Genomic DNA, 25455 nt, shown 5'->3' with positions numbered 1-25455 from the left:
AGCCCGTTTTACAGAAAAATAAACTGAGGCCTAACAGGGGAACAGGATAAGCCGGGGTGCGGCAGCTGGAGCTAGAACCCAAGCCTGCTGACTCCGTGCCCAGTGCTCCGCCAGCCTCTCGAAGCTCGCGGTGAGCACGTTCCCATTCCCCATCCCCACTCATCCTGGGCCAGGGAGTGAGGGTTTGGCTTCTGCCTCGGACGACCCCCTGGGATCCGGGGAGCGCTTGGGGATCTTCGGCTTAGACCCCGGAAGCGCCGCGCAACTCCCGGGAGCGGAGACCACGCGCGGGTTTGTCACTTTAAAGAGGGAGCGGGCGGACGAGCGCGAGGGAGCGCGCGGCGGGCTCCTGGGAGCGTGCCCGGACTGCGGCGCAGCTCGCGACTGCCGCCCCGGCCCGGCCGAGCCCCCGGACCGCGCCGCGCTCCTCCCAGGCGGGCGCGGGGAGACACTGCAGGCTTGGCTCCGCCGGCTACGGCCGGGCTTGGCGCCGGTGCGTGCGCGCTGCGGGAGGCCGGCCGGGAGCCGGAGCCCAAGCCGGAGCCGGAGCCCAAACCGGAGCCGGAGCTGGAGCGGCGGCCCCTCCGCGGAGCCGGGGTGAGTACGCGCCCTTCGCGCAGATGCACGCAGTGCCCCTCCCAGCGCCGGGGACCCCCGGGCTCCAAGCTCCCCTCTCGTCTGCACACCCGCGCCGCGCTTGCACACGCAAGCCCGGCACAGCGCACGCCGGGCACCCTTCCCCGGCCCTGCCACTCCATGCACTGCGCATCGCATCGTGCCCCACACGCCCGCCCCGCGTGTGCACACACGCGGCTCACCCGGCCATTTACACGCCTCCCCGGCGCCCGCGCTGCACGCACGCCCCTCACACACACAGCGCCCTGATTGTCCCCACTTTCCCGGCCCCGCCTCACACCCTCTTCCCGACTCCCGGGTCAGCCCCCCACACTCCGGTCCCCATGTATCCTGGGGGTTACCGCGGCATGGGTGCTGGGTTTTCAGGAAATGCCCCATGTCGCACCCTATTGCCAGGAAGCCCTGGGAGGCCAAGAGGATCCTCAGCCTCTGTCTGGTGTCACCAGCACGGGTGGGGAGCTTTCCAGGGTCTTCCTGCCAACCTTTGATGCCACTGCTCTTTGGGAGAGGAAGCTTGCCCATCCCAGGGCCTTGGGGCTGTAGATTTGGGCTGAAGAAGGGGGAACTGGGTCCAAACATGGGGACCTGGAGCCAGGCCTGTGGGTGGAGGAGCCCTGAGCACGCCCTCCTAGTGATCCCTCTTTCATGGGCTGCAGAGGGACTGGGTGCCCCCTCCTCAGCCAGTGAGGCCACCCTCCCCCACAAAGAGCCTGGGAAACCTGCACCCTGGAATGTTAGCCTCTTCCCTGAGCCAGGGGGTGGGTGACAGGTTTGGAGAGCGGCAGGAGCTATGCATCCTACTAGAAATGGGGAAACTGAGGCTCAGAGAGGGCAGGAGACTCACCCAAATTAACACAGCCAGTCTGGAGAAGGGTCAAGACCCAAGCCCCTGGCCTCCCCACCCTGAAATCTGAAGCCTTTCCAAACAGCTTGGGAGAGAGGGGGCTCCCAGCCCGGGGTTCAACCTTGGACTCTGCCTCTTGTCTGCTCTGGTGACTATGGGCAAGTGTTTTCCTGCACCTCAGTTTTCTTACCAGTACAATGGGAAGAGTATCAGCCCCCTCAGAGGGCAGCAGGGAGGACTTGCCGAAATAACACCTGGCGAGTCCTTGGTACAGTGCTCAGCACATAGTAGGTGCCCAGTTAATGCCAGCTACCACCATCCTCGCCAGTCTGTACTGTGGTTTTTGTGGGCTTTTGGGGGGATGGTAGCGGGATGTGGTTATTCCAGGAAGTGGGAGCACTTGAAAAGGATCTCAAAGCTAACGCTCCTAAAGAGGTTCCCAGCCTGGAAGGTCGAGGGCTCCCCTGTACCACCCCCTGATCCTTCCCATTGCCTGCTGGCCTCAGGGTGAGGGTAGGGGGAGCCAAAAGCTTGCTAGCCAGAGATGTGACATGGGGACACTAAGCAAGGAAATGGGGTGAGGGGGAGCCTCTCCGCCGCAGAGTCACCAAATTCCTGGAAAGCCATTTCTTGATAAGCCCAGGAGGAGGCCTCGACTGTGGTCAGATTCCAGTAAGGCCCGTGGCAGTTCCTCCCACCCATCTCCACCCCCGAAAGGCCTGGTCAGGAGGTGGCATGGTGGCCAAGAGTCCAGGCCCAGATGCATTGTACCCGGGAGTCAGTCCCAGTATTGCTACTCATATGACGAGTGACTCCATCCCCGCCTTCCTAATCTGTAAAAGGGGGATCCGTTTATCCATTCAGTCATCAGGTCTATATCGTGTTCACACTACGAGCCAGGCACTACGCTAGGCATTTAGCATGAATTATGTCTAATTCTTACAGCAATAGGTACGTATTGCCGGGTAGGTATGGTTAAGCCAGCATTGGAACCCAGAGCTGTTTTCAATGAACAAGCGCCATGCAATTTAGGGTTTGGGGGTTTGGGGCCAGAATGAATAGATGGAGTGAGGAAGGGTGCCAGGAAGGGGCTCAGATGAAGGTTTGGGGCAGCTCTGACCCACCCCTGCTGTGCCCCATTTCCTGTGTGTCAGAAATGCAGGGAAGCTCTGGTCAGAGGCTGCCCTGGCCTCGGATGTGCCTTGTCAGCGTCCTGTTCCAAGCTGAAGCTGCGGCCCCTCTACCTGGCAAACCTCCAGGCTGCCAGTGGGAGTCTGCGGAGGTTGTCAGTACTGGCTGAGATTGGAGTCAGGGGGTCTCAGGGATAGTAAGTAAAGCCGTTCAGAAGGGCGCTTGCTGCAGAGCCAGATCTGGCTCGGTCTCAGCTCTCTGCTTACTGGCTGGGTGACCCTGGGCAAATTCACTGCCCTTCCCTGAGCCTCACTTTCCTCCTCTGTGGAGTGGGGATAATAACAGGATTTGCCCCCTAGGGGTCTTGGGCGAGGCCATGGGGAAGACGTACATGAAGTCCTTTGCACAGGGGCTGTGGCTACTAATAGAAGAGGTGCTGGATGGGGTGGCAGGCCCAGCTCTACCACTGCTGGCTGTGTGGCTTTGGGCAAGTCACTTAACCTTTCTGAACCTCCCCTAGCTCATCCAAAAGCCTGCTTACCAGGCTCATGAATAGAGATGCTTCCAGGGGCCAGCAGGTTCTGGAAGTGAATGGAAGGGTAGGAGGTGCCAGGCCGGAAGAGCAGATGCCCCGTCTGAGGGACAGAGCCTACTCAGCTCCAGCTCTGGCTGTTGGGGGTGGGGGGTGGGGGTGGCAGGGTATACAGACCCACTGTTCCCAAATCTTACTTTTAACGGGAAGCTGGAAATCTATCCTTTTTTTTTTTTTTTAAGAAATTCATTTTTTAATGGGAAATTTCCCAATTTTTAAATGTTGGTAACTCACTTTAAGACAAATACAACACATCTGCAGGCTGGCAGTGCTGCCCACACAATTCCACTGCTCAAAGTAGGGGCTCAGGGGCCTTTCGGACCATTGCCAGGCGAGGAAGCACAGCAGCTAAGATTTGCCAAAAAGCCCCACTGCGCTTCTCATTCCTCCCTCCTGACACCCTGATAAGGCCATCTTAAGCCCCATTTTACAGAGGGGGCAGATCTGGGGTTCAGAGCTGTGCTCAGGCTGCCGCCCCATCCCAGGAACCTCGACATCTCCCCCAAGTTCTCTCTTCCCTCCTCTCAGGCAGATGTGCTTTGGCTTCTCCCGTTCCCAGGGCACATCTGCGGGACCTTCTGGCCTGGGTGAGCCTAGAGTCATTCACAACTCCACTGAAAGCACAGCTCCCAGGGTGTTGTGATGAGGGGAGGGGGAAAGGTGGGCAGTGTGGGAGTCTGGGGTCTGAGCTGGACCAGCCTTGGAGAGATGGGGGCCCCTCGACAGCCAGAGGTCTGATACATGGGGGCCCCTCGACAGCCAGAGGTCTGATACAGCAGGTATGGGGTTCTGTCCCCAGCCACAGGAACTTGCCGCAGGGGTGTACCCAGCCCACCCACTCTAGTGTGCTGCTGGCATGGGCTGTCCCCGTGCAGGAAGTCAGCCTGTGCTAGAGAAACAGGAAAGAAAGCTGATGGCATGATCAGATTCCCAGCAAGGCAGAGGCAGACTGGGACATGTGTGTTCATGTTAACATGTGTGTTTTGGTGTATCCAGCCTCCCTTCTGCCACGAAGTAGGGCCACCTTGGGCTTGTACACAGTGCCTAATTTGGCCTGCGGGTTCTCAGGCAACTTTTGAATCCATATGCCGCCCCCCCCCCCACAGTAAGGCACAGGGGTTAGGGAGCGTGGAACCAGTGGCCCGGGTTGAACAGTTTCTTAAGCTGTGTAGCCTGGGGCAAATGACCTTACCTCCTTGCCTCATGACTCTCTTCCACAAACCAGAGATAGTAATAGCACCTACCTCAAGGGGCTGTTAGAGGTAGGTAATATATGCGGTAATATACATGCAAAGTGCTTAGGGCTTGGGTGTAAGGGGTGCTTAGCAAGGTACTTATCATGATCTCAGCAGGTCCCAGCAATGAGCTTCCACTTGAATTGGCATGGGTGAAGCCGGTCCAGGTTAGCGCCTCCCTCCCATCACCATGACAACCCACATCTCACTGTGGGAGTGGGGGCATCATCAGGGGAGCTGGGAGCAAGGAGCTGTCTGTGCACCTGGCAGGGCTTTGCCCCAGGGCCCTGTTCCGCCCTGCTTCTCGAGGCCTCCTGTCCTGGGACCTACGGCACTCCCACATGTGCCGGATAACCCTGTCTGGATCAAGGCACCCCAGCTTCTTGACTCCAGAGCTACAAACTGGGGAGAACCCCAGGATTCTAGAAAATGTTCACCCCCTGATTTGACCCCAGTCCCAAAGGGAGCCCACACAATCCTTCGAGGAGTTGCAAACAGGCTAGCCGCCACCAGCCAGGACCCTTTTCCTCTCCACCCAGTAGTGTTTACATTTTTTGTGAGTTGGTTGCAACATTTAAAAATCAAGAAACTGCATGTTAAAAAATACCGGTATCTGGCTTTTCAGAAGATCCAGCCAGGCTGGGTTGGCATTCCCGCGGGAACAGAAAAGCAGTTGCCCTTGGGTGGACGGACACTCTGCAGGTCTCCCCCGCCACCGCCCCGTGTACCCCATCTTACCTGTTTATAACCACCTCTCTGAACCACGAGGGAATGCAGAGGTTAGCGTGGGGGCCATCCTGTCCTCCGTGTCCCTTGAGCTGAGATCCATACAGCTCTTCCTAGCCTCCCTTTTTCAACCCCCCGCCCCATTTAGAACATGTCTGGGAGCCAGTTTACTTCTTAGCAACAAAAATAATAAAACTGTAAGCAGTTGCCTGGGCAGGTGATGGCTTGTATGAGTTTCTAGACCTTTCTAGAACAACTTAAACCTTCAAACCTCTCAAACCTTCAGTGGTTCATATAACTTGGGAGCGGAGGGTGGGGAGGAAACCATCCCAAGCAGAGAAAGAACTGATAATAGAATATTGTAGAAATGCAAAATTTCGGGTCCAATTTAAACAAAAGCATTTGAAGTCAGCCTTAGGGAACACCCTGAGGGGCCGCTCTAAGGAGTAACAGAGTTGCTGCTGGTCAGCCTGTTGTTGGTAGGACGGAAGTGAAGCAGGGTTGCCAGATTTAGCAAGTACAAATACGGGATGCCAGCAACTTTTGAGCTTCAGATAAACAGTGGATAATATTTCAGTATAAGCATGTCCCATGCGATATTTGGACATACTTCTACTAAAAACGAATCCAAAATTCACGTTTCACTGGGTGTCTTGTGTTTTCGTGTTTGGCAACCCTGAAATGAGGTCTCAGAGTGCTTGAAAAGAGCTTTAAACACCATTTTTTTAAAATGCTATTTTAGGGACTTTCCTGACGGTCCAGTGGTTAGGACTCCGCACTTCCACTGCGGAGGGCCCAGGTTCGATCCTTGGTCGGGTAACTAAGATCCTGCATGCCACGCAGCACAGCCAAAAAATAAAAATGAAAGAATGAAAAAAACACTACTTTTGCCCAGGCCGCCTCCACCTGAGTGTGAGCTGGATGATGGGCACCTGGGCCATAGCGGGGGGTGGGGTTGATGACCCTCTGAAACCCCCTCCACTGACTCTCCTCTCCCTTCCAGTCTCAGCCCCTGCGGTGGGCGTCATGGCCGTGGACGTGGCAGAATACCATCTGAGCGGTGAGTCCCCGCGGCAAACGTGCCATCTCACAGGACCCTCCCACCGGGCCTGGGGTGGGGGATGTCAGTGGGACACCAGTCACGGCCCTGTTTTACTGGTAAGGACTGTCAGTGAGTTGCCCAAGATCACACAGCCTTGGGGACGCCGGGTTGGGGCCAGTCTGAGGTCTCTTCGTCTTTCTGCTCCGGTGGAAGGACTTGAGGGGATCGCCCGGGAGGCCCATGTGCTGCTACTCCCTAAGGTCGAGCCTGTCATGCGGAATCCACTCCCCTGGGGCCATTCCTGGAGCCAAAGGCGAGGAAACCCAGGAAGGTCGATGTTAGATCCACAGGACATTAAACTCAGAGGTCGCCCAGTCCAGGGATGGCAGCTCCCACCTTCTCCTCATGTGTGCCCCTGCAGGCACTGAGCTTGGGACCGGCCTCAAGACACCAGACACACTCCAGCTGACGATGGATGGTGTCAGAACTGAAGTACCCTCGCCATCTTTTCTCCTTACGTTCCCCTCCCCATTTACAGATGGGAGAAGGCAGGCTCAGCAAAGGAAAGGGACAGTGACTAAGTAAGTAACAGGGTCAGGACGTGGGCCCAGGTCTCCTGACTCCCAGGCCGGTGCTCCCCATCACTCCAGCTCCTCCCCTAGCTCAGACCCCAGCCAGCCCAGGGCTGAGCTGAAGGACGTACAAGGGGGAACCACCTTTTCCAACTCCCAGCCAGGAATTTTCACTTTTCACCTGCAGGCTCACAGGTCTTTGTCCAGGCCCTGGCGTGGCCATCAGTAAGTGATGAAACCTCTCTGAACCTCCACTTACTCATCCGTAAAATGGGGGCAATGCGGCCTGCCTCAGGGACTGCTGGGAAGATTCAACGAGCTAACATGTGTGAAGTGCCCAACAGTTTGAACACAGCTCTCTCCGACCTCCGGGCCTTTGCACATACTGTTCCCTTCCCTTGGGAACTGCCTCTGCCTGGCTAAGGCCTTGAGACTGGTGTGGAGATTTTGAGCACAGATCTGGAGCCAGATTGTCTGGCAGCGAATAGCTCCTCTATCTCTCAGCTTCATCGTCTGTAAAATGGGGATAATAATAGAACCTTCCTCACAGGGTGGTTCTGAGGACTCAGTGGGTTAGTATACATGAAGTGTTTGGAACAGAGCCTGGCGAATGGAAAATAGTAAGGGAACCATTATTACTAAGATTCCTCCTTCCTCATTTCTGGTCTCAGCTCAGACCTCACTTCCCTGGGGAATTCTTCTCATACCTTCCAGAGGCTGGTACGCAATAAAATGAGTAAATAAATGAGCATTAACTGTCATCATTTCATGTCAGCTTGCTGGGGTTTTTCCTTTCGTGTCCCTGGCCCTGGCCCCCCTTTCATGCCAGCCAGGGTGCTGGCTTCAGGCCCTCAGCCCCCGGATCCTCACTCTCAGGGGAGCCTGGGGCTGCTTTGCCACTTTGCTGTGCCCATCGCCTATGTGGACGCTGTGCCCGGGCCCTGGCCCGCCTCCTGGCAGCACCCAAGCCCCTGTGAGCTGGCTGGGGCTGTGTGTGTGTCTAGGTGGGAGCCCCCCCGCACATGCACTTCACTCTCCAGGCACCAGGTACGTTCCCATCCCATCCCTTATTCGCAGGACTCCCAGGACTTCCTGAGAGCCTGGCCAGGTCTTGGCCCTGGGCCCCCGGTAGCTCTTTGTTGTGGTTTTATTTATCCCACAAATTACATTCTCGCAACAGAAGTCAGGAGTAAACAGGTTTGCTCACCGTCCCTCCATCCGCATCTCTGGCTCCTCCCATGCCTCCCTGGTCCGCCCAGCCCTTGCCCATACGCTGCTGCGTGAGTTTTACATCAAAATCACGTGCTTATACCATGTTGGGGATTGTTTTTTGTTTTTTTTTTCCTCTTAACAATGCCTGAAATGATTCTCTGCATTGCCACGGAGACATCCTGATGACCTCAACTGCCATTCTCAAAGCCCAGTGACAACCCCTCCTGAGGCAGCACCACAGGCACCCTTGCTCAGACCCTCAGGCTGCTTCCAGATTTCTGCTGTTATAAATACAGACTCGATGACTCACTCCAGACATAAAACTTGTTGGGATTTTTCCCTTAGAATCAATTCCTTTGGGGTAGAACCACTGGATGGGGATGTTTTTGGTGTCATCTCCTCTTTCTGGATGAGGACACTGGAGCCAGGGAGGTGAGGTGGCCTCAGGGAGCCAAAGCACCTGCACCACGCTCTCCATTTCTCACCCCTGTGGCCTTGAGCCCATAAATATTGGGGTGGCCAAAAAGTTCGTTCGGGTGTGTCTAGAAGCTGGGCCCGAAAACCGGAACGAACTTTTTGGCCAACCCAACAGATGTGTTCTTTAACTGCTATCCGCCTCAGTTCTCCTCTGGAAAGTGGAGGTAGGGAGCTCGTAGGGTGCTAAGTGCTGCGTAAATGCCAGGGCTGAAGGCTGGGCCCTGCCCTTCTCTGGGGTGAGCAAGTATGGTAGCTTCTGGCTGGAGCTGGCTGGGCTCAGCAGAGCAGGGCCCGGCTGGGGCCTCCCATTGCTGGATGATTCCTCCCTACGCAGGCTTTGGGGAGCAGTGGCAGTGGCCCCTCCATCGCCAAATGCCCCCTTCCCTCTCTCTCACTGGGTGCTCTGAACGCTCTGAGCTTTGCACACCCTCCCCCTCCTTCCGTAAACGCCTGGTGCCTGGCGCCTTGGCCGGCACACTTCTTCCTGCTCCTGCACATCCCAGCTTAGGCATCTCTCTTTGGGAAGCCCTCCTGGGCTGTTCTCATCACGACCCCCATCCCTCTTTTGTCTATTTATCTGCCCACCCCACCCACTAGACTATGAGCCACTTATCAAGGACGGGGACTGGGCCTGGGGCTGACCCGCTCCGCAGGGTGCTCACACACAGTAGGTGGTCGGTGGCTGTGTGATGAGAAATCTCCGCCCTGAAACACCCTCCGCGCATCTCTCCGCCCTGCTGCTGGGGAACCGTGCTGGTGGAGGCCTGGTGGGGCCGTGGTTTTTACCCCTGCTTGCTCTGGAATCTGGCCGCCAGTGTTGGGATCCCAGGGCCACCCCTTCTTGGCTCTGTGACCTTGGGCAAGTTCTTGTGTGTCTCAGTTTCCCCATTTGAATCGAGTATAGAGGCAACACTGAGAATGGTTTAGAGAATTATATTTGCCAACAGTGCGATCTTCTGCAAAACGAATCCTACTGTCTCGTTGGCTTCTTTTGGGAATGCAGAGCCAGGTTTCCCAGAAGAGTGACTTAACATTTATGGTTCTGCCGTGGGCCAAGCTCTGTGCTAGGTGAGGACTTACCCAACACAGTTGAGGGGGTAGTTAATTACTGTTTGGGGACAGTGAGGCTCAGATGAGTGAGGTTATTAAAACATCCGTGGGCAGAACGCATTTGAGCATCTGGATTTGTCCCCAAGCCCTGCCCAGCCTACAGCCACCTCTCACTTCTGGCTGAGTTTTTTGTTTGTTTGGTTTTTGGTAACAGCTTTATCAAGATAAAACTCACATGCCATAAGTTCACTCGCTTAAAGCGTACAATTCAGTGGGCTTCAGTATATTGTGCAACCATTAGCCAATCAACTTTTAGAATATATTCATCACCCCAAAAATAAACCCCACACTCCACATTTCCCCCTACTCCCCCCAACCCCTGGCAGCCCCTGACAATCACTAATCTACTTTCTGTCTGTACAGATTTGCCTCTTTTGGACATTTCATAGCAATAGAATCATACAACATATGGTCTTGGGGCACTGGCTTCTTTCACTTAGCTTGATGTTTTCAAGGTTCATCCGCGTTATAACGTGTATCATTTCATTCCTTTTTATTGCTGAATAATATTCCATTGTATGGCTGTACTACATTTTATTTTCCCGTTCATCAACTGATGGACATTGGATTGTTTTAGATGAGGTCTGAGGCAAAAAGGGGGTCATTTCTTTTTCTCCCCCAAGTTCCCTTCCACTTTCCTCAGATCCCAACAGGCTGCATTGATTATCTGGAAGCAGAAGTCCTCTGAAGGTAGAGAGAACTCAAAGAGGCAAGAAAAACCCCATCTGGGGCTTCCCTGGTGGCACAGTGGTTAAGAATCCACCTGCCAAAGCAAGGGACATGGGTTCGAACCCTAGTCCGGGAAGATCCCACATGCCACAACTACTGAGCCCGCGTGCCTAGAGCCCGTGCTCTGCAACAAGAGAAGCCACCACAATGAGAAGCCTGTGCACTGCAACGAAGAGTGGCCCCTGCTCACCTCAACTAGAGAAAAGCCCCTGTGCAGCAACAAAGACCCAGTGCAGCCAAAAATAAAATTAATTAATTAAAAAAAAAACCCTACCTGTTTAAAGCCTAAGGAATATTTAACCATTGTTCACAGCTCTTCATCTGCTCTACCCAAGGGTCGCTCCTGATAGTAATGTATGTTTTTGTGGAAAGGAGCTAAAAGCAGATATCGGAGGGTGTATAGCTTGTTCAACACTGGATCCCCAGCACCCAGCACAGAACCTGACATAGTAGACACTCAGTAAATATTTTTTCAATGAATAAGCAAATCAGTGCTGAACTACAGGCTCACTGGGTGGGAGTGTGTAACAACTGAGGGGTCCTAGTGCCCATTAACGAGAGACTGCTCTGCTCTTGCCTTGCAGTCATCAAGAGCCCCCCTGACTGGGAAGTGGGTGTCTATGCTGCCGGGGCCCTGGCACTGCTGGGAATTGCAGCTGTGAGCCTGTGGAAGCTCTGGACGTCGGGGAGCTTCCCCAGCCCCTCTCCGTTCCCAAACTACGACTACAGGTACCTTCAGCAGAAGTATGGTGAGAACTACGCAGAGGCCCAGCAGAAGGTGAGGCTTCTGTTTTCATGGGTGCACACTGGACTGCACACCCCATGCCCCAACCGTCCACTCTCAGGACTGGCCCCCACTCCCTCCCCCCCTCACTCCCTCCTGGTTAATTTCCTCCTGCGAACAGGGACCCTTGTCCTCCTCCACATTCCAACATAGCCCAGTGCTAGGTAATCCATGAATACTTGGCGAATGAATGAATGCTTTCAATTTAAAACACCATCCTGTGACAATTACAGGAAAATAAAAATAAGAAGAAAAACCTCCCCAAATGTCACCACCCAGAGGCAAGCAACTGTGAATTGTCTTCAAACTATTAACATTTTGATTTATTTCTTTCCAATATTTTAAATCTAGGCCCCTCCCCCCCGGTCTTTTTTCCATGCATAGTTTTTACACAATGGGTGTCATCTCTACAGAGAATTTTATACCCTACCCTTTTCATCTCACGTAAAACGGAAGCACTTCCTCATATTGTTGATTGTAAACATTATTTTAATGGCTGCCTAAGATTCCTTTTCGTGTATGTGCCATGGTTTACTAAATGCCACTATAAATAATGCAGTAAATGGTTTATGTGTAAAACTTTGTCTTCATTTGGGATTACGTACTTTGAATGAATGCCCAGATGTGAAACTACTGTATCAGGGAGTATAAACATTTTTAGGGCTCTCTATATATTGCTAAATGCTTCATCACTTAACATTGGCAGAGAATTTTTCTAACATCATGTAGAGTTCCAGAGAGCACAGCCAGAATCTGTTACCAGATAAAGGTCCCACATGCTCGCTTATTTGGGGTTTTGGAAGGAATTATCTCACGCTCAGTTGGAGGGACTGTAAATTGGAACAACTTTTCCAAAGAGCATTTTGGAAACATGTATCAAAAGCTTTCAAAAGGACTATGTCCTCAGGACTTCCCTGGTGGCACAGTGGTTAAGAATCCACCTGCCAATGCAGGGGACACGGGTTCGATCCCCAGTCTGGGAAGATCCCACGTGCCGTGGAACAACTAAGCCCGTGCGCCACAACTACTGCCTGTGCTCTAGAGCCCGAGAGCCACAACTACTGAGCCCATGTGCCACAACGACTGAAGCCACATGCCTAAAGCCCGTGCTCCACAAGAGAAGCCACCGCGATGAGAAGCCCACACACTGCAACAAAGAGTAACCCCCACTCGCAGCAACTAGAGAAAGCCTGTGCACAGCAACGAAGACCCAACACAGCCAAAAATAAATAAAATAGATTTAAGGAAAAAAAAGGGAACTATGTCCTCTAAGTCAAGATTTTAAGAAAGCTATTCAAGGGGCTTACCAGGAGGTCCAGTGGTTAAGACTCTGCACTTCCACTGCAGGGGGCACGGGTTCGTTCCCTAGTTAGGGAGCTAGGATCCTGCATGCCGCGCAGCGCGGCCAAAAAAAAAAAGGAAATCTATTCAATGCTGCATTGTTTATATTTGTGAAAAATTAAAAACAATATAAATGTCCAACTGTAGGGGAATAGTAAAATAAACTATGGCGATCCACTCAATGGCAAATTAAGGGGACCATTAAAAATTATGGTAATGAAGATTATGTACCAACATGGGAGATGCTTACAGTACAAAGGTTTTTGTTTTCTCAAATCCCAAGGTCAATTGAGAGAAAAGAAAAATTTGAATATTAGAGTTAGTGTTATCCAACTTGAAAACTTCCTCATGTGGTAGACATTTTTGTAAACTTCCTTTGAGGCTGCTCTGTCATGTATTGAGTATCTGTACTCTAGTTTTCTTACCCGTTCCCCTTCTGCTGGACACTTAGATTGCTAACTATTTTTCCTTTTTATAAACATCACTGCAGTGAACATCTTTATGTATGAAACTCAGTCCATATAAATAAACATTTTGAGAAAAAGCTCTCTTACCTTCTGGTTAGGGAGAGAAAACTGACATGAAATAACAAAAAAGAAGGACCTTCCTAACTAAGGCATGCCCTGTTTTTGCGAAAGGGGAACTTGGAGGTGCCTTGCATGAACAGGGCTTACCGTATCTCTTTGCTGTCTCTTCAAGACCATGCCTATTGCCCTTTCGATGCTCCCATGTCCCTTTTTCTCACCCCCAGAGAGTGCCTGCCTGGAATGCCCAGCGGACCAGCACTAGGGGGCCACCCAGTCGCAAAGGCAGCCTCAGCATTGAGGACACCTTTGAGAGCATCAGCGAGCTGGGACCCCTGGAGCTGATGGGCCGTGAGCTGGACCTGGCCCCCTACGGGACCCTCCGAAAATCCCAGTCGGCCGACTCCCTGAACTCCATCTCCTCCGTGAGCAACACCTTCGGGCAGGACTTCACGCTGGGCCAGGTGGAGGTGAGCATGGACTACGATGCCGCCTCCCACACCCTCCACGTGGCTGTGCTGCAGGGCAAGGACCTCCTGGAGCGGGAGGAAGCCAGCTTCGAGTCCTGCTTCATGCGCGTCAGCCTGCTGCCGGATGAGCAGATCGTGGGCATTTCTCGGGTAAGTGGGGGCTGGGAGGGCGGGGCAGCCGTGTGCCCCGGGCTCTCAGGAGTCCTGCCCAGGCAGGCAGGGGTGCAGGGCCAGGCAGAATCTCAGGAGGGTGCTAGAGAGCAGATTTGGATGCTGATCCCAGAGCGGAAGGTGCTGGCTATAGGGAGGACAGAACTGGGAGTCTGGGGCCTCCACCTGCAGGCTCCCATTGTGTGCAGTTCTCAGCAGTCCTGCCACATGAATCCAGTGTGTGGTAATTGTCCATTTGTCAATTGTGTCAACTTGGGGACCTGGCAGGGAAGGGATGACAAGCTCATGTTGGCTAATTTGGGGACAGCTTAATAACAGGACTGTTATAATGCTGTGTGTGGGGCGACCTCAGGGATGGCGTGGTACCCTGGCCTGAGGGGATGAGGGGAACGCGAGGTTACCTAAAGACCAGTGTATGCAGAGGGCCACTTTGATAGGCGCCGTGCCCTTTGGTCAAGAGGCGCCGTCTGCTCGCAGCGATCCTGCCGAGAAGGACCTGGAGGAATAAGCACCCCGACCTCCCTCCGACCTCTGGTTTCCCTCCAGTGACCCCTACTGGCTGACCCCACCGGAAGCCAGAGGCCTAGGGAGCCTGTTGATGCAGCCCATGGAGGTCAGCCCCTGGGGCCGAAAGCAGGGGGGAGGGTGCAGAATAAGCCAGGAGGGGCAAGGAGAGGGACCCAGCACACCCCCCAGGATACCCCTCCATGATCCGCCCCCCTTGCTGAGAGAGAGAGAGGTCTACGTGAGACACCCTGCTGCCCAGCACCAGCGGTCGAGGCCAGCCCAGCACGGGCTGTGACCAGGGCAGGAGGATCCTGCGGCCAAGTGGCTCTGGCTCCTCAGAGACCCACCCGTGTCCAGTCCTGTTTCCTGTGCTGAAATTGGCTGCCCCTCAGAGGTGGAGACTGTCATTCCTCTCCTGCCCCACCCTGCCCCCCTCACTCTAGGAGGGTCTAGAACCAACCACCAGGGCGTACGTAGGGCCGAGAAGGCGAGGCCAGCTTCAGAGAGGCAGCCCAGTGGGTGGTTAGGCGCAGGACCCTGGAACCTGATTGCCTGGGTTCAAATCCTGGTTCCCTACTTCCTAGAAGTGTGACTTTGGGTGAGTCACTTAAGCACTCTGCGACTCAGTTTTCCCATCTGTCAAGTGAGCATCATAGTGCTTCAGGAAACGCAAAATCCTTAGCCCAGTCCTTGGTAAGCGCTCAGTGGATTGTCGTCTGTCAGGACCATGAGGTGTTCCTGTTGAGCCCAGATCCACGCTGCCCGCGGCCTCAGCTGCCTGGAGGACCTGGGCGGTTCTGGACACACCCCTCGAGGCAGCACGTTGACAGCAGCCACCACGGCCTGATGTATGCTGAGAACCTGGTTCACAGAGCCCAACGCATCTGTGACCCTCTCATTAGCCCCAGTGATGGGGGATGGATTGAGGGCATCTTACAGATGAGGAAACTGAGGCTCAGGAAAGTGCTTTGCCCACGACAACCCCAGCAAGTGAGCAGGAGATCCAGGACTCCACCCCAGGGGTCTCCACGTGCTCATAAAGTGCAACGTACAGAGAATGGATCGTCAGGGAGCCTGTACTCCTATGGGCAGGGGACAGTCAAGGGGCTAATTTGGCCAGAGGAAGGAATTTAGGGCCAAAGATCGTGAAAAGCCTGAATGTCAGGGTCAGGATCAGGAAGTGGGCTTTATCCCAGGAAGGAAGGGTCGCCCTTGGTTCTCAAGCAGGTGATTGGGTAGGGGATGTAGCCTTCAGGGCGCAAGGTAAGAAGAGGCTTTTCCAGCCCAGACAGTGACCGAAGAGTGCAGCTCAGGGCATCTGGAGGTACCGACAGATTTATTCCCAAGAATGCAGGCTTCTTAGCATCACAGCCCAGCCAATCCCAGTGAGTGGGTGGCTGCCCCCAGGTTGGGCAGCCCCCCGGCATCAGGCGAGGTGCCAGGGATGAGATCTCCTCTCTTAAAATATCGCCAGGCAGTGACCAAAGCAGCCCCCCACGGAAGGGGGATCAGTGCCCACAAGTGCACCTTCCCAGAGGGCCCACCCACGGCTTCCTGGGAAGAGGCCAGTGGCGCCCACCAGGCAGGACTAGGCTTAGAAACAGAGTCTGCCCAGCCTTGCCTCGTCACTCCATCGGTCCATCCACCCCATAACGTTCAGAGAGTCCTAGGCCAGGCCCCATGCGGGATGGGACATCAGTGACTCTCAACTTCACAGACAGTTATCCCTACTCACTGCATGCCTGGCCCAGGGCTGGACTTGAACACGTGCAAGAAAGATGGCCAGCTCAGCCGGCACATTGCAAGGGTTCTGTGGACCCATGGGCACTGAGGATGGGAATTAGTTGGGGTCAGCTTGTGGAAGCTTCGAATGCCAGGCCACTAGATTGGCCACCACTGAGAAGAGGACAGGGGGCTTTTATATCATCAGGGCTGAGCCACCAAAGGAAGGATTGGCATTGCAGTGTGGGGACAGCAGAGCCAAGACGCTAGCCCAGGTCTCCAGACACCCCATCCAGCGCTCACTCCCTGCCATGGCCTCGCAGGCATCCAGCTGCCACCTCCTCCCCAGCTTTGGACCTCCTTCCACTGCTCTTTCTCTCTGCAGATCCAGAGGAACGCCTACTCCATCTTCTTCGACGAGAAGTTCTCCATCCCCCTGGACCCTGCAGCCCTGGAGGAGAAGAGCCTGCGGTTTTCCGTGTTTGGCATCGATGAAGATGAGCGGAATGTGAGCACAGGGGTGGTGGAGCTGAAGCTTTCTGTGCTTGACCTCCCGCTGCAGCCCTTCGGCGGCTGGCTCTACCTACAGGACCAGAACAAGGTAAGCCCGCCCACCTGCCTGTGCCTGAGGACAGCGCCATATGTACACTTCAGGGGAGGAAATCCACTGTCCTCGCAACAGCCTGAACACCAACATCTTTAGGAGATTAGAGAAAGAGCTGAGCCACACTCAAGGAAACTCAGTTTACTGCATGCAAATGAAAGGCACCCTGACCACTCTTTACAGCCCTTCTACTGCTCCTACCACCAAACCTTTAGAAGCTCTACTCCTGTAGAGCTTCTGTTAGGGAAGTACTCCTCTGGCCCTCAAGTGAGTCATTTCAGACAGAGGCCAAGCTGCAGTTTACCGTCATAAATGTCGCAGCGCTTAGGGAGCATCACTGTTATTTAAGCAAATGATCTACTAATTCCAGTCCACCTGGACCTGTAAGTGCTACTACCGGAGAATGTTTTCTCTGGTCTGGAATGAGGGAACATAACTGCATTTTGTTGCTGCATTTGACAGGCAACCTATGGCCTTCCTTCCAAGGCAGGACCCATACCCGGTACAAGGCAGGGATGGCGCTGTGGAGCGGGAGAGGGGTCCCTTTCTCAATCCCACCAGCCTGGTGCCCTGGTGTAAGGGCCCCCAAGAGCAGCAGCTTCTCAGTGGAGAAGGAAGCTTCTGCCTTTCCCTGGGCCCCTCAAGTCCAGGGGCAGAAGCCCTCTGAGTCACCCGCCTGTCCTCCAGGCCGCCGACGCTGTGGGCGAGATCCTGCTGTCCCTCAGCTACCTCCCAACGGCCGAGCGTCTTACAGTGGTCGTGGTGAAAGCCAAGAATCTTATCTGGACCAACGACAAGACCACAGCGGGTAAGGCCCTCCTGGCTGCCTGGCTCCTCCGTGGGGCAGGTGGGAGCCATGGCCCAGCTGCTAAGCCCTGGGCACCTGGAGGCATCAGTAGGTGTAGGGCACAGTGCCAGGCCCCCCACCCCTGGCTTTGGCTGGGCTCAGGAGCCATGCACAGTGGGAAGATTAATCTAGCTGGGGAAACATGGGAACCACAGAGGCTGGCAGGGAGCCCCTGTGGGGGAGGGATGGGAGTCTGAGAGCAGGAGGCTGGGGCACTGGTATGAAAACAAGGTAGGCGTTTCCCAGAGGCTGGACTGCATCCCAGATCCCAAACGGGAACCAGGGCCACCGAGATGGTGGGGGTGCCAGGCAGGACCTGATGCGTCAGGTCTGCAGGAGCCTCAGCCCCGAGTAACTGAAAACTGAGGGCCGCAGGAGGCTGACTGGGAGCCTGGGGGACCCGGGTCCAGGCAGGTGCAGCAAGGACACCCAGTGGGTGGTAAGTGACGAGCAGGCAGCGACTCGTTATTCCAGAGCTGCATGTCCTTGAGTCAGGCTCCACTGAGCAGGCGCCGGGTGACTCGGGGCTGACATCTGCGTTTGGGCCATTTATAGAATGAAAACTGGTGGGTCTGCTGAGCTCCCCAGAGCCTCACGTGAGGGGAGCACTCGTGCGGGCTGGTGGGCCGGCTGCCGGAGTCCAAAGCCCAGCTCTTCTCCTGACTCGCGCGTGAGCCTCAGTTTTCTCATCTGTAAAATGGGAACGCAATAAAGAACTGATGGCAGGACCGCAGGAGAGAGTGGCCGGTGAGCCGCTGTGACCGGGCAGGTCTATGCCAAGTGAGTGTCGCACTGGCTCTCACCCCCACCCCCCTCCCCGCCCACAGACCCCTTCGTCAAGGTGTACCTGCTGCAGGATGGGAGGAAGATGAACAAAAAGAAGACGGCTGTGAAGAGGGACGACCCTAACCCAGTGTTCAATGAAGCCATGATCTTCTCAGTGCCAGCCATCGTGCTCCAGGTGAGGGGGGATGGCGCAGGGGGTGGGGGCCCCTCTATCCCCTCCAGTCTATCTCCTCCGAGCTCCTGCAGGGGGTGATGGTTTGCCTTAAGGCATCACCTTTCTAGTCGAGAAGCGTGTATTGAGCACCTACTAGGTACCAGCCCTCTGGTGGGTGCTGGGGACATGGGAATTGCTTCCTTGGCGCTCACAAGGGACAGGCAGGAAAGTCTGCAGACAATCACATCCACTAAGAGCATGCCAGACCTTGGCAGTCAGGGGAGGCCTCTGCAGGTGGGGGTAGCTAAGTTGAGATCTGTGGGAAGACAGTTCCCGGTGGAGGGAGCTGCAGAGGACTAGGGATGAGCCAGGACTGACCCAACGCCCAGAGCTCTGGCCCTAAATCTCCCGAGGTTCTGCCTACAGAGGCCCTGTGGAGCTCCCCAGAACCCCCCTGGCCTTCAGCAGGCGATGTGCCCCAGGGAGACCCCCTCCCAGCACAGATATCACAGGCCAAGGGTGGGAGGACTGCAGAGGATGTGCCCTGGCCACAGAAGTGGCCCGGCTTGCATGCCTCAGAGGATGGGGAGCTCACCACCTTCCCTCACTCCCTCCTTCCATCCTTGGGCATTCCTGACCACGTGAGAAAGTCCTTTTGTGCCTTGAGCCAAAACTTGCCCCTTGGCCCTGGGGCTGTACAGAAACCCCCTAATCTCCCCTCTTGGGATAGCCGGCCTGAATTTGAAAGCCCAGAACTCTGCCGCACTCTGGGTGTTCGGAATCCAGAAAAACATCTCAGCATCCCTGGTTGGTCCTGCCTTGCCACCCTCATGGGACAGGCCACCCGTCTGCCCCCTGCTTCCCTGGGTGTTCTAGTGCCACTACTCCTACTCTGCAGCCTCCTAGGGCGAGACACTTCTTGGGACCGGCGGTGGGGGGAGGGGAGGGGAGGGGGGAGGGGAAGGAGAGAAGTCAGGCTGGGTTCCAGTCTCAGCTTCACCACTTTGATCTCAAGCAAGTTCTTTCCCTTCCTGTTATGAGTCCAACATATGATTATCTCAGGATTAACAACAGACATCTATAATGCGCTGATGGTGTGCAGGCACTGTTCTAAGTGCTTTACACCTTTTAACTCATTTCGTTCCCAGAACAGGTGGGAACTATGATTATCACCATTTTACAGATGGGGAAACTGAGGTAGGAAGAGCCCAAGTCACTGCCCAAGGTCACGCAGCAAGGAAGTGGTGAGGCCAGCATTTACATCTGGGCTGTGAGGTTAGACAGGTCAGAGGTGAGGATTCACGGGGCCGTGCCTGGCACCCCGCTGGGGCCTGGGGGCCATGGGGGACCTCTGGCACTGCCCCTGGTCCCTAGCACCCATGTCACTTCCTCCCCAGGACCTGTCTCTCCGTGTGACGGTAGCTGAGAGCAGCAGTGATGGCCGTGGGGACAACGTAGGCCATGTCATCATTGGGCCGTCGGCCAGTGGCATGGGCACCACGCACTGGAACCAGATGCTGGCCACGCTGCGCAGGCCCGTGTCCATGTGGCACCCTGTCCGTCGAAACTAGCAGCCGGGGCAGGGCCCGGGTGGGCACCGGAGCCCGGCGTGAACTCAGCTCCAACACCCTTCTCTGTAGTCTGGCTGGAACCATTGAACGCTGGGGTCCCCCGGTGGAGTCCCCAAGAGCCATCTTGGTCCCTCTATCCAGGCTGCGGTGGAGGAACAGGCCTGGCTGGATGTCTAGGGACCCAGGGTTGTCTCCCACTGAGGACCAGCCGTGGCTGGGCCAGGGCCCGGGGAGGGCAGCCAGGCATTGGCCCGCTGTGCTCCCATTTTGAGCTCCCCAACAGGCCTGTCCCTTGGCCTTGGCGGGGCCTTGGCCTCTCAGAGCTCCCCACATCCCATCCCTGCTGGGAGGCCACGCACAAGGACCATGAGTCTTGGAGGCCAGGTGCTGTGCAAGGCACAGGCTGGGGTGACACGAACAAGGCACAGCCCCTAGGACGTCGGGAAGACAAGATCCCCTTGCCCTGGTGATCTGCTCTTTGCGGATGGCGGCCCCTCCACGTAGACCTGGGGAGGGCTCTGGGGCCGGGGAGCGCGGGGACAAGATGGGAGCTGTGCTGTGAGGGTCAGGGAAAGAATTGAGTGTCCCAGGCCAGTGGCCCGTCCGCAGCATGGCAGGGTAAGAACATCCCTGTCACAAACGCAGTTCTCACCCTACTGCCGTGGACACAAGGGCCTCTCTCTGGGAAGGAGGAGAGACCGAGGGACCAGGCCAATCAGTGGCCCTCAGGCCATGTGGGACGCTGGGTCATCCTCTATGAAATAGAACTGTAACCCTTATAAGGCCCAGGGGTCCAAAGAGTCCCAGAGCCAGGTCCTTGTGTTCAGGCATTGGCTCCACGGCGTTGGTTGGTGTCCCTTCAGGCCAGGCCCTGCGGGGAAGAGAGATGCCTCAGCCTCTGGGGGGTGCTGGTGGGCAATGGGGAGGCAGAATACAGACTGCCGAGGGGCATGGGAGAGGCCTCTGTGGGCAGCAGGCACCTGGGAGGACACAGTGGAGCCCGAGGCCTTGGGCTGGGCCTTGCAGGAAGGGGCGACCTGAGTGGCGACCGTGAGGGGAAGTTGAGGGGGTCAGGATGGAGTTGGGGGGGCAGGCTTGAATGCCAGCGGGGGAGATGGCTCTGGAGCCTGGTTCAGACCCCCAGGACACCAGCTGCCCAAGGCTGATTCCAGAAGCAGACCCCGAGGTTCGCAGGCAAGGGGTTTATTGGGGGAGAGCCCTCAGGAGAACCCTGTAAGGCAGAGAGGGGGCTTTGGGGCAAGCGAAGGAGCCGGCAGGTTATGGCTTCCGGGGAGTCCCAACGGTGAGGGCTTGTGCGAATGGCACCCCAGAGGAGTCCTGCCCAGGAGCCAAGGGCTGGACCGTTACACACCCACAGGAGTCTTGGAGGGAAGGCGTGCGTGGCCTTCTAGGTGTCACTGAGGCGGCTCCAAGCCGCCGGAGGCAGCCCCAGAGAAGCAGGCGCTGTGTGCCCCTCGCAGCTGAGGGGTGGGGGGCCCACCGGGTTACAGCGATGGGGGGAAGGGAGGTGAGAGGTAGGTCCTCAGGCTGGCTGCCTCTGGACCTGGTGGGCTGCGGAGACCCAGGCCCAGCCAGTTACCCCCAGTGATGTCGGGGAGCCCAGGGTGGTCACGGGACCTGAGGCAGCGTGGTGGCTCTCCCCACCTGACGCAGCTGCGGCCCGGTCCCGAGGCCGGCTGCCCACCGTGTGGCCGGCGCCAGGAGGTCTGCGCGGCCCAGGCCAGCCCAGGGCCCGGGGACACGCAGCTGGCGGGTCCCTGCCGCCGGGGAGAGGCCCCCGCCCTTCCACCCCAGTGGCTCTGCTGTGCAGACCATTTACTCGCCTGCCTTCTCTTCCCCTTCCATCCCTCCCTCTAACTGCATGAAATGCTGACTGTGCACCCGGATGGGCGTGGTGGGGACCGAGTATGCTGACTGGAGTAATTCTAGAACCAAAATAAAGCTGGGGCAGGAGGGAGGGGGCTTCCGGGGAGCCCTGCTCGCCCCAAATCACCTTTGTCTCCAGAAATCAGGGCCTCGGGCCTCGGTGCGGGTTGCTGTGAGCACGCGTTCCCCTGCTGCTGGGCGCCCGGAAGAGCAGGAAGGTTCTGTCTGGCTGCGGAGACCGTCACAAGGACCAGTGCCACGAGGCTGCTGGGGAAGCTCCGAGAAGCGGCCCCGAGCCAGCCTGGCAGGGAGAATGCAGAAGGGAATATCAAGGAAGGCCGCCCAGTGGTGTTGCTGAGCTGTCTTCAGGGCGAGAGGGATAAGGCCAGAAAAGGGGGGTAAGACCAAAACAGCCTTCCTGGTTGTGGGAACAGCATGTAGAAAAGGGCAGGAGTGGACAAGAAGTTGGCCAACGCATCAACTTTGCTAAAGTTGGGGAGGATGGGGAGAAGGGAGCCCGGGGAAAGGCTTGGAGGGGAGACGGGCCATGTGAGTTCAGTGAGTACTGCTGCCTGGCCTGCAACCCTGCAGACTTAGAGGTAGGTCTGTTGTTGGCTCCTTTTTTGCAGATGTAGAAACTGAAACTCAGAGAGGCTAGGTAACTAGCCCAAGACCACACAGCCAGAGCATCTCAGAGCTGGGATCTGAGCTCAAGCTGTCTGGCTCCTGAGCTCATGACTTAACTACTAGACCACAATGCCGCCTTCCCCAGCTTCTCGACAGTGGGGCCGAGGGGCAGCAGAGAAGCCCTTCTGGATCCCAGGCTGCTCTTGTTTTCCCCTCCCCTCCCCTGGAAGATCACAGCAAGCATGGAAGGAGGAGAATCTGGGTAGAAATTCTCAGGAGGCCTGCCCACCACAGGGCCTGAAGGAAGAGCTTCTGTGGAACACCACCCCCACCCCCTGCAGAGCCTGGCAGACAGAGGTAACCAATGAGACAGGCCTTACAGGAGCCCAGGAAGGGTGGAAACCAGGGAAGGCTTCCTGGAGGAGATGGAGGCACCAGCCTCACTGGGTGGCAAGGGCTGTGCAGGTGGAGAAGGGAGAGCAGCCTCAAGGCAGGGAAACTGCCTATGCAAAGGTGCCACAGGTGTCTGGGGAGCCACGCAGCCAGCTGGGGCTGGAAAGGCCAGGTGGGGCTGAGCTGCGGAAGCTTCATGTCCAGGGTGAGGCCGAAGGTCCTGGTCCTGCTGGCAATGAGGCCCTGGGCAGGAGAGGTCAGAGGGAGGGAGGGAGGCAGGGAGGGGGGGCTGCTCTAAGCCGCGTTGAAGTGATGACGAGGGACATCAGCGAGTGCTGCTCTTGGTCAGTGAGGAGCATCCCAGCTGCCTTTAGCAGGGCCCAAACCACCGTACTCCCATCTCTTCCTGCCTCTTCCTCCCCTGCCACTCCACTCTTCTCCCCGCTCCTCCAGCCCCAGGCCCGTGGGCCTGCTTCAAGGGTCCCAAGCCCCCTCTGTCTGGGAGCCCTCAGGAATAGCCAAGTCCCACCCAAGAGGACAGGTATGGAGGTCCCTGTCCTGACAGCGGCAGTGGCGGTCCACGCCTGCGTGTGGGAGGAGCAGGGTGAGCCACAGCAGCTCGAAGCTTCACTTCCTCCCTCCTGCCTTGTCTATGCCTGCAGACACCTGAAGGGACAGACCAAACAACTAAAGGAACACTCAGACTGGGCCACGGGGCTCCCTCACTCTCCACCCCCTCCCACCCTGTTATCAACCTTCCCATCCCACCCAGAAGGGTCAATAATGGCGAGGCAGGGACAGGTGGCCTGCGGCCCCAGCCCTGAGCTCCAGTTAAACGGCAGCCAGAGTTGGGTTGGTCTGGAGAGGCCAGACGGAAGGGAACTTGGGAGAAGAAGCCCTTCTGTGTTCCACCTGCCATAGGCTGGGTCTGCTGCTTACTTGCTGTGTGACAATTCCTTCCCTTCAAGAGCCTGTTTCCCCATCTGGAGAATGAGCGTATTAGTCAAGAAGGCCTCTAAAAGCACCCACACCCCCACTTATCAGCCGTGGGATCTTGGGCAAATTATCTAGCCCCTTTGTGCCTCAGTTTCCTCATTTGTCAGAGGAGGATAAGAATTATACATACTTCACAGGATGGAATTAAATGCCACATGCCAACTGACTGGCACACAGTGGGTGCTCAGTAAACGTGAGGTCAAGGCTTTGGGTGGAGGAGTTCTGGAGCTCTGGGATCTGGTGTTTGGGATGAAAGGGAGGGGAGGGGACATCGGGAGGGGACATCCCAGGAGGCATCGGGAGCAAAGAGTCTGTGTCCCCTTCCAAGGCATCCCAAGGGGCAGGACTGGGCCTATGAAGTTCCACCCCCTCTGGCACCAACTCCAGGGTGCCTCCATGTCCCTCCACTCCTTCAACCATCCATAAACACTCCACACCCCAAGCCGGGAACCCGAAGCAGAGCTGGCAGCCCCGGGTGATGACGGTGCAGGGAGCAGAGCGGCCACACGGGGGCAGCAGAGACCCGGCCCCGACAGCAGGGGATTCCGGCCTCAGGGAGAATGGGGGTGGGAGGTCAGAAAAAGGGGCAGAGGGGCCAAGGCCAGGGGGGCCTTGGAGCAGATGGAGGCCGGAGGGTGGTCACCTGTCTACTGACCCGACACTCAGGTCATTCGCTGAATTCACTCATCCATGCAACTGTTGTTCCTTTGTTTCTTCAGTTTGTAAATGCTTTGAGGGAGCCCATCTTCCTTCCTTTCTCTTTCCCTTGCTCCTTCCTTTTCCTTCCTTTTCCTTGTCCAGCCAGTGAACTGGACATAACATCCTGAGCCACAGCTGGATGCCAGCCTGGGGCAGGCACTCCTGTCTGGGATACAGAGATGGGTGGGACTCGGCCCCTGCCCTGGAGGTGCTCAAGACTTGGCTGGGGACTGGAAGATCCTGCCTGGCCACCTGCATCTGAAGGAGGGGATTCCACCTCAGGCCGAGGGCCTGGGGTCTGCAGGGCAGTGACCCGCTGAGCAGGGTGCTGAAGGACTCTGGACCTGGGACTGGTGGGGCCTCAAGGGGATGAGTCACCCGCAAGCCGGTAGTGACCAGCAGCCACAGAAAACAGTAAGACAGTTAACAGTACCCTGACCAGGCAGACTGTGACTTGGGCCGCCTCCCCACTCCAAAATAAACTCCAGGAAAACGGTGCCGTCCAGGGCCTGGCAATGTCTGAGATTTGGAGAAATTCCCTGCCAACCAAGGCAGATCTCCCCAGCCCAGTGACTAATCTCCCTCTCACAGAATCAGGAACGCAGAGTGGGAGTGAGGCTGGGTTTAACATCAGGAGACCTGGGTTGAAATCCTGGCTCTGGGTCGTGCTAGCCTGCCACAAGCCAATGCCTTTCTCTGAGCCTCAGCTCCCGATGACCCACCCTGCCCAGCTCACGGTCTGAGCACTAAATGAAATAATGCACATGAGGTGTGATGTTGGGAGACAGCCCAGCTTTGTCACCAGACCTGGGTTCAAACTCAGAGCTCTGCCTCCTGCTAGCCTCTTGGATCTTAGACAAGAGCTTAAACCTCCCTGGGCCTCAAGTGTCCCATCTGTAAACCAGGGCTAACACTTCCCACCTGCTAGGGGACAGTGCCTCCACTCGGTTGGCAATCCATTAATGGGCGCTGTTACTATTAGGAAATGTTCAGTGAAACTCCAAAGCATGACGCATATCAGGAGTGTCATTAGAGTGATTATCCCCATAGCAACCAAGGCCAAAAG

The 25455-nt window shown here is 56.3% G+C and overlaps 1 protein-coding gene across 3 annotated transcripts; it reads left to right on the top strand.

Annotated features, from left to right (window-relative positions):
• The first annotated feature begins 379 nt into the window (after nt 1-379).
• Nucleotides 380-22914, top strand: SYT12 (synaptotagmin 12). 3 transcript variants are annotated; one of them, XR_009564756.1, is made up of 9 exons: nt 380-597; nt 6168-6224; nt 10891-11084; nt 13183-13575; nt 16211-16426; nt 17117-17237; nt 18104-18237; nt 19614-22072; nt 22304-22911. XR_009564756.1 is itself a non-coding variant. In XM_030833403.2 (8 exons), exons 2-8 carry the CDS (start codon nt 6191-6193, stop codon nt 19785-19787), a joined length of 1266 nt encoding a protein of 421 aa, XP_030689263.1. In that variant the 5' UTR covers nt 380-597; nt 6168-6190; the 3' UTR covers nt 19788-22913. The 3 variants fall into 3 exon arrangements, 2 of the variants coding, with proteins under 2 accessions (XP_030689263.1, XP_060158855.1); XM_030833403.2 differs by having other exon boundaries at nt 19614-22913; XM_060302872.1 differs by lacking the exons at nt 380-597; nt 6168-6224 and adding an exon at nt 6588-6787 and having other exon boundaries at nt 19614-22914.
• The last annotated feature ends 2541 nt before the right edge of the window (nt 22915-25455 follow it).

This window comes from Globicephala melas, chromosome 8 (genome assembly GCF_963455315.2).
Source record: "Globicephala melas chromosome 8, mGloMel1.2, whole genome shotgun sequence".
NCBI classification, from domain to species: domain Eukaryota; kingdom Metazoa; phylum Chordata; class Mammalia; order Artiodactyla; family Delphinidae; genus Globicephala; species Globicephala melas.
The sequence above is the reverse complement of the archived record's forward strand: the minus strand, read 5'-3'. Positions and strand labels throughout refer to the sequence as shown.

Bases quoted from the DNA above. Each gene is read 5' to 3' on its own strand.
- SYT12 (XM_030833403.2), top strand. From the start codon at position 6,191: ATGGCCGTGGACGTGGCAGAATACCATCTGAGCG. The intron at 11,085-13,182 runs GTGAGGCTTCTG...TCTCACCCCCAG, and splicing joins ACGCAGAGGCCCAGCAGAAG to AGAGTGCCTGCCTGGAATGC. The intron at 18,238-19,613 runs GTGAGGGGGGAT...CTTCCTCCCCAG, and splicing joins TGCCAGCCATCGTGCTCCAG to GACCTGTCTCTCCGTGTGAC.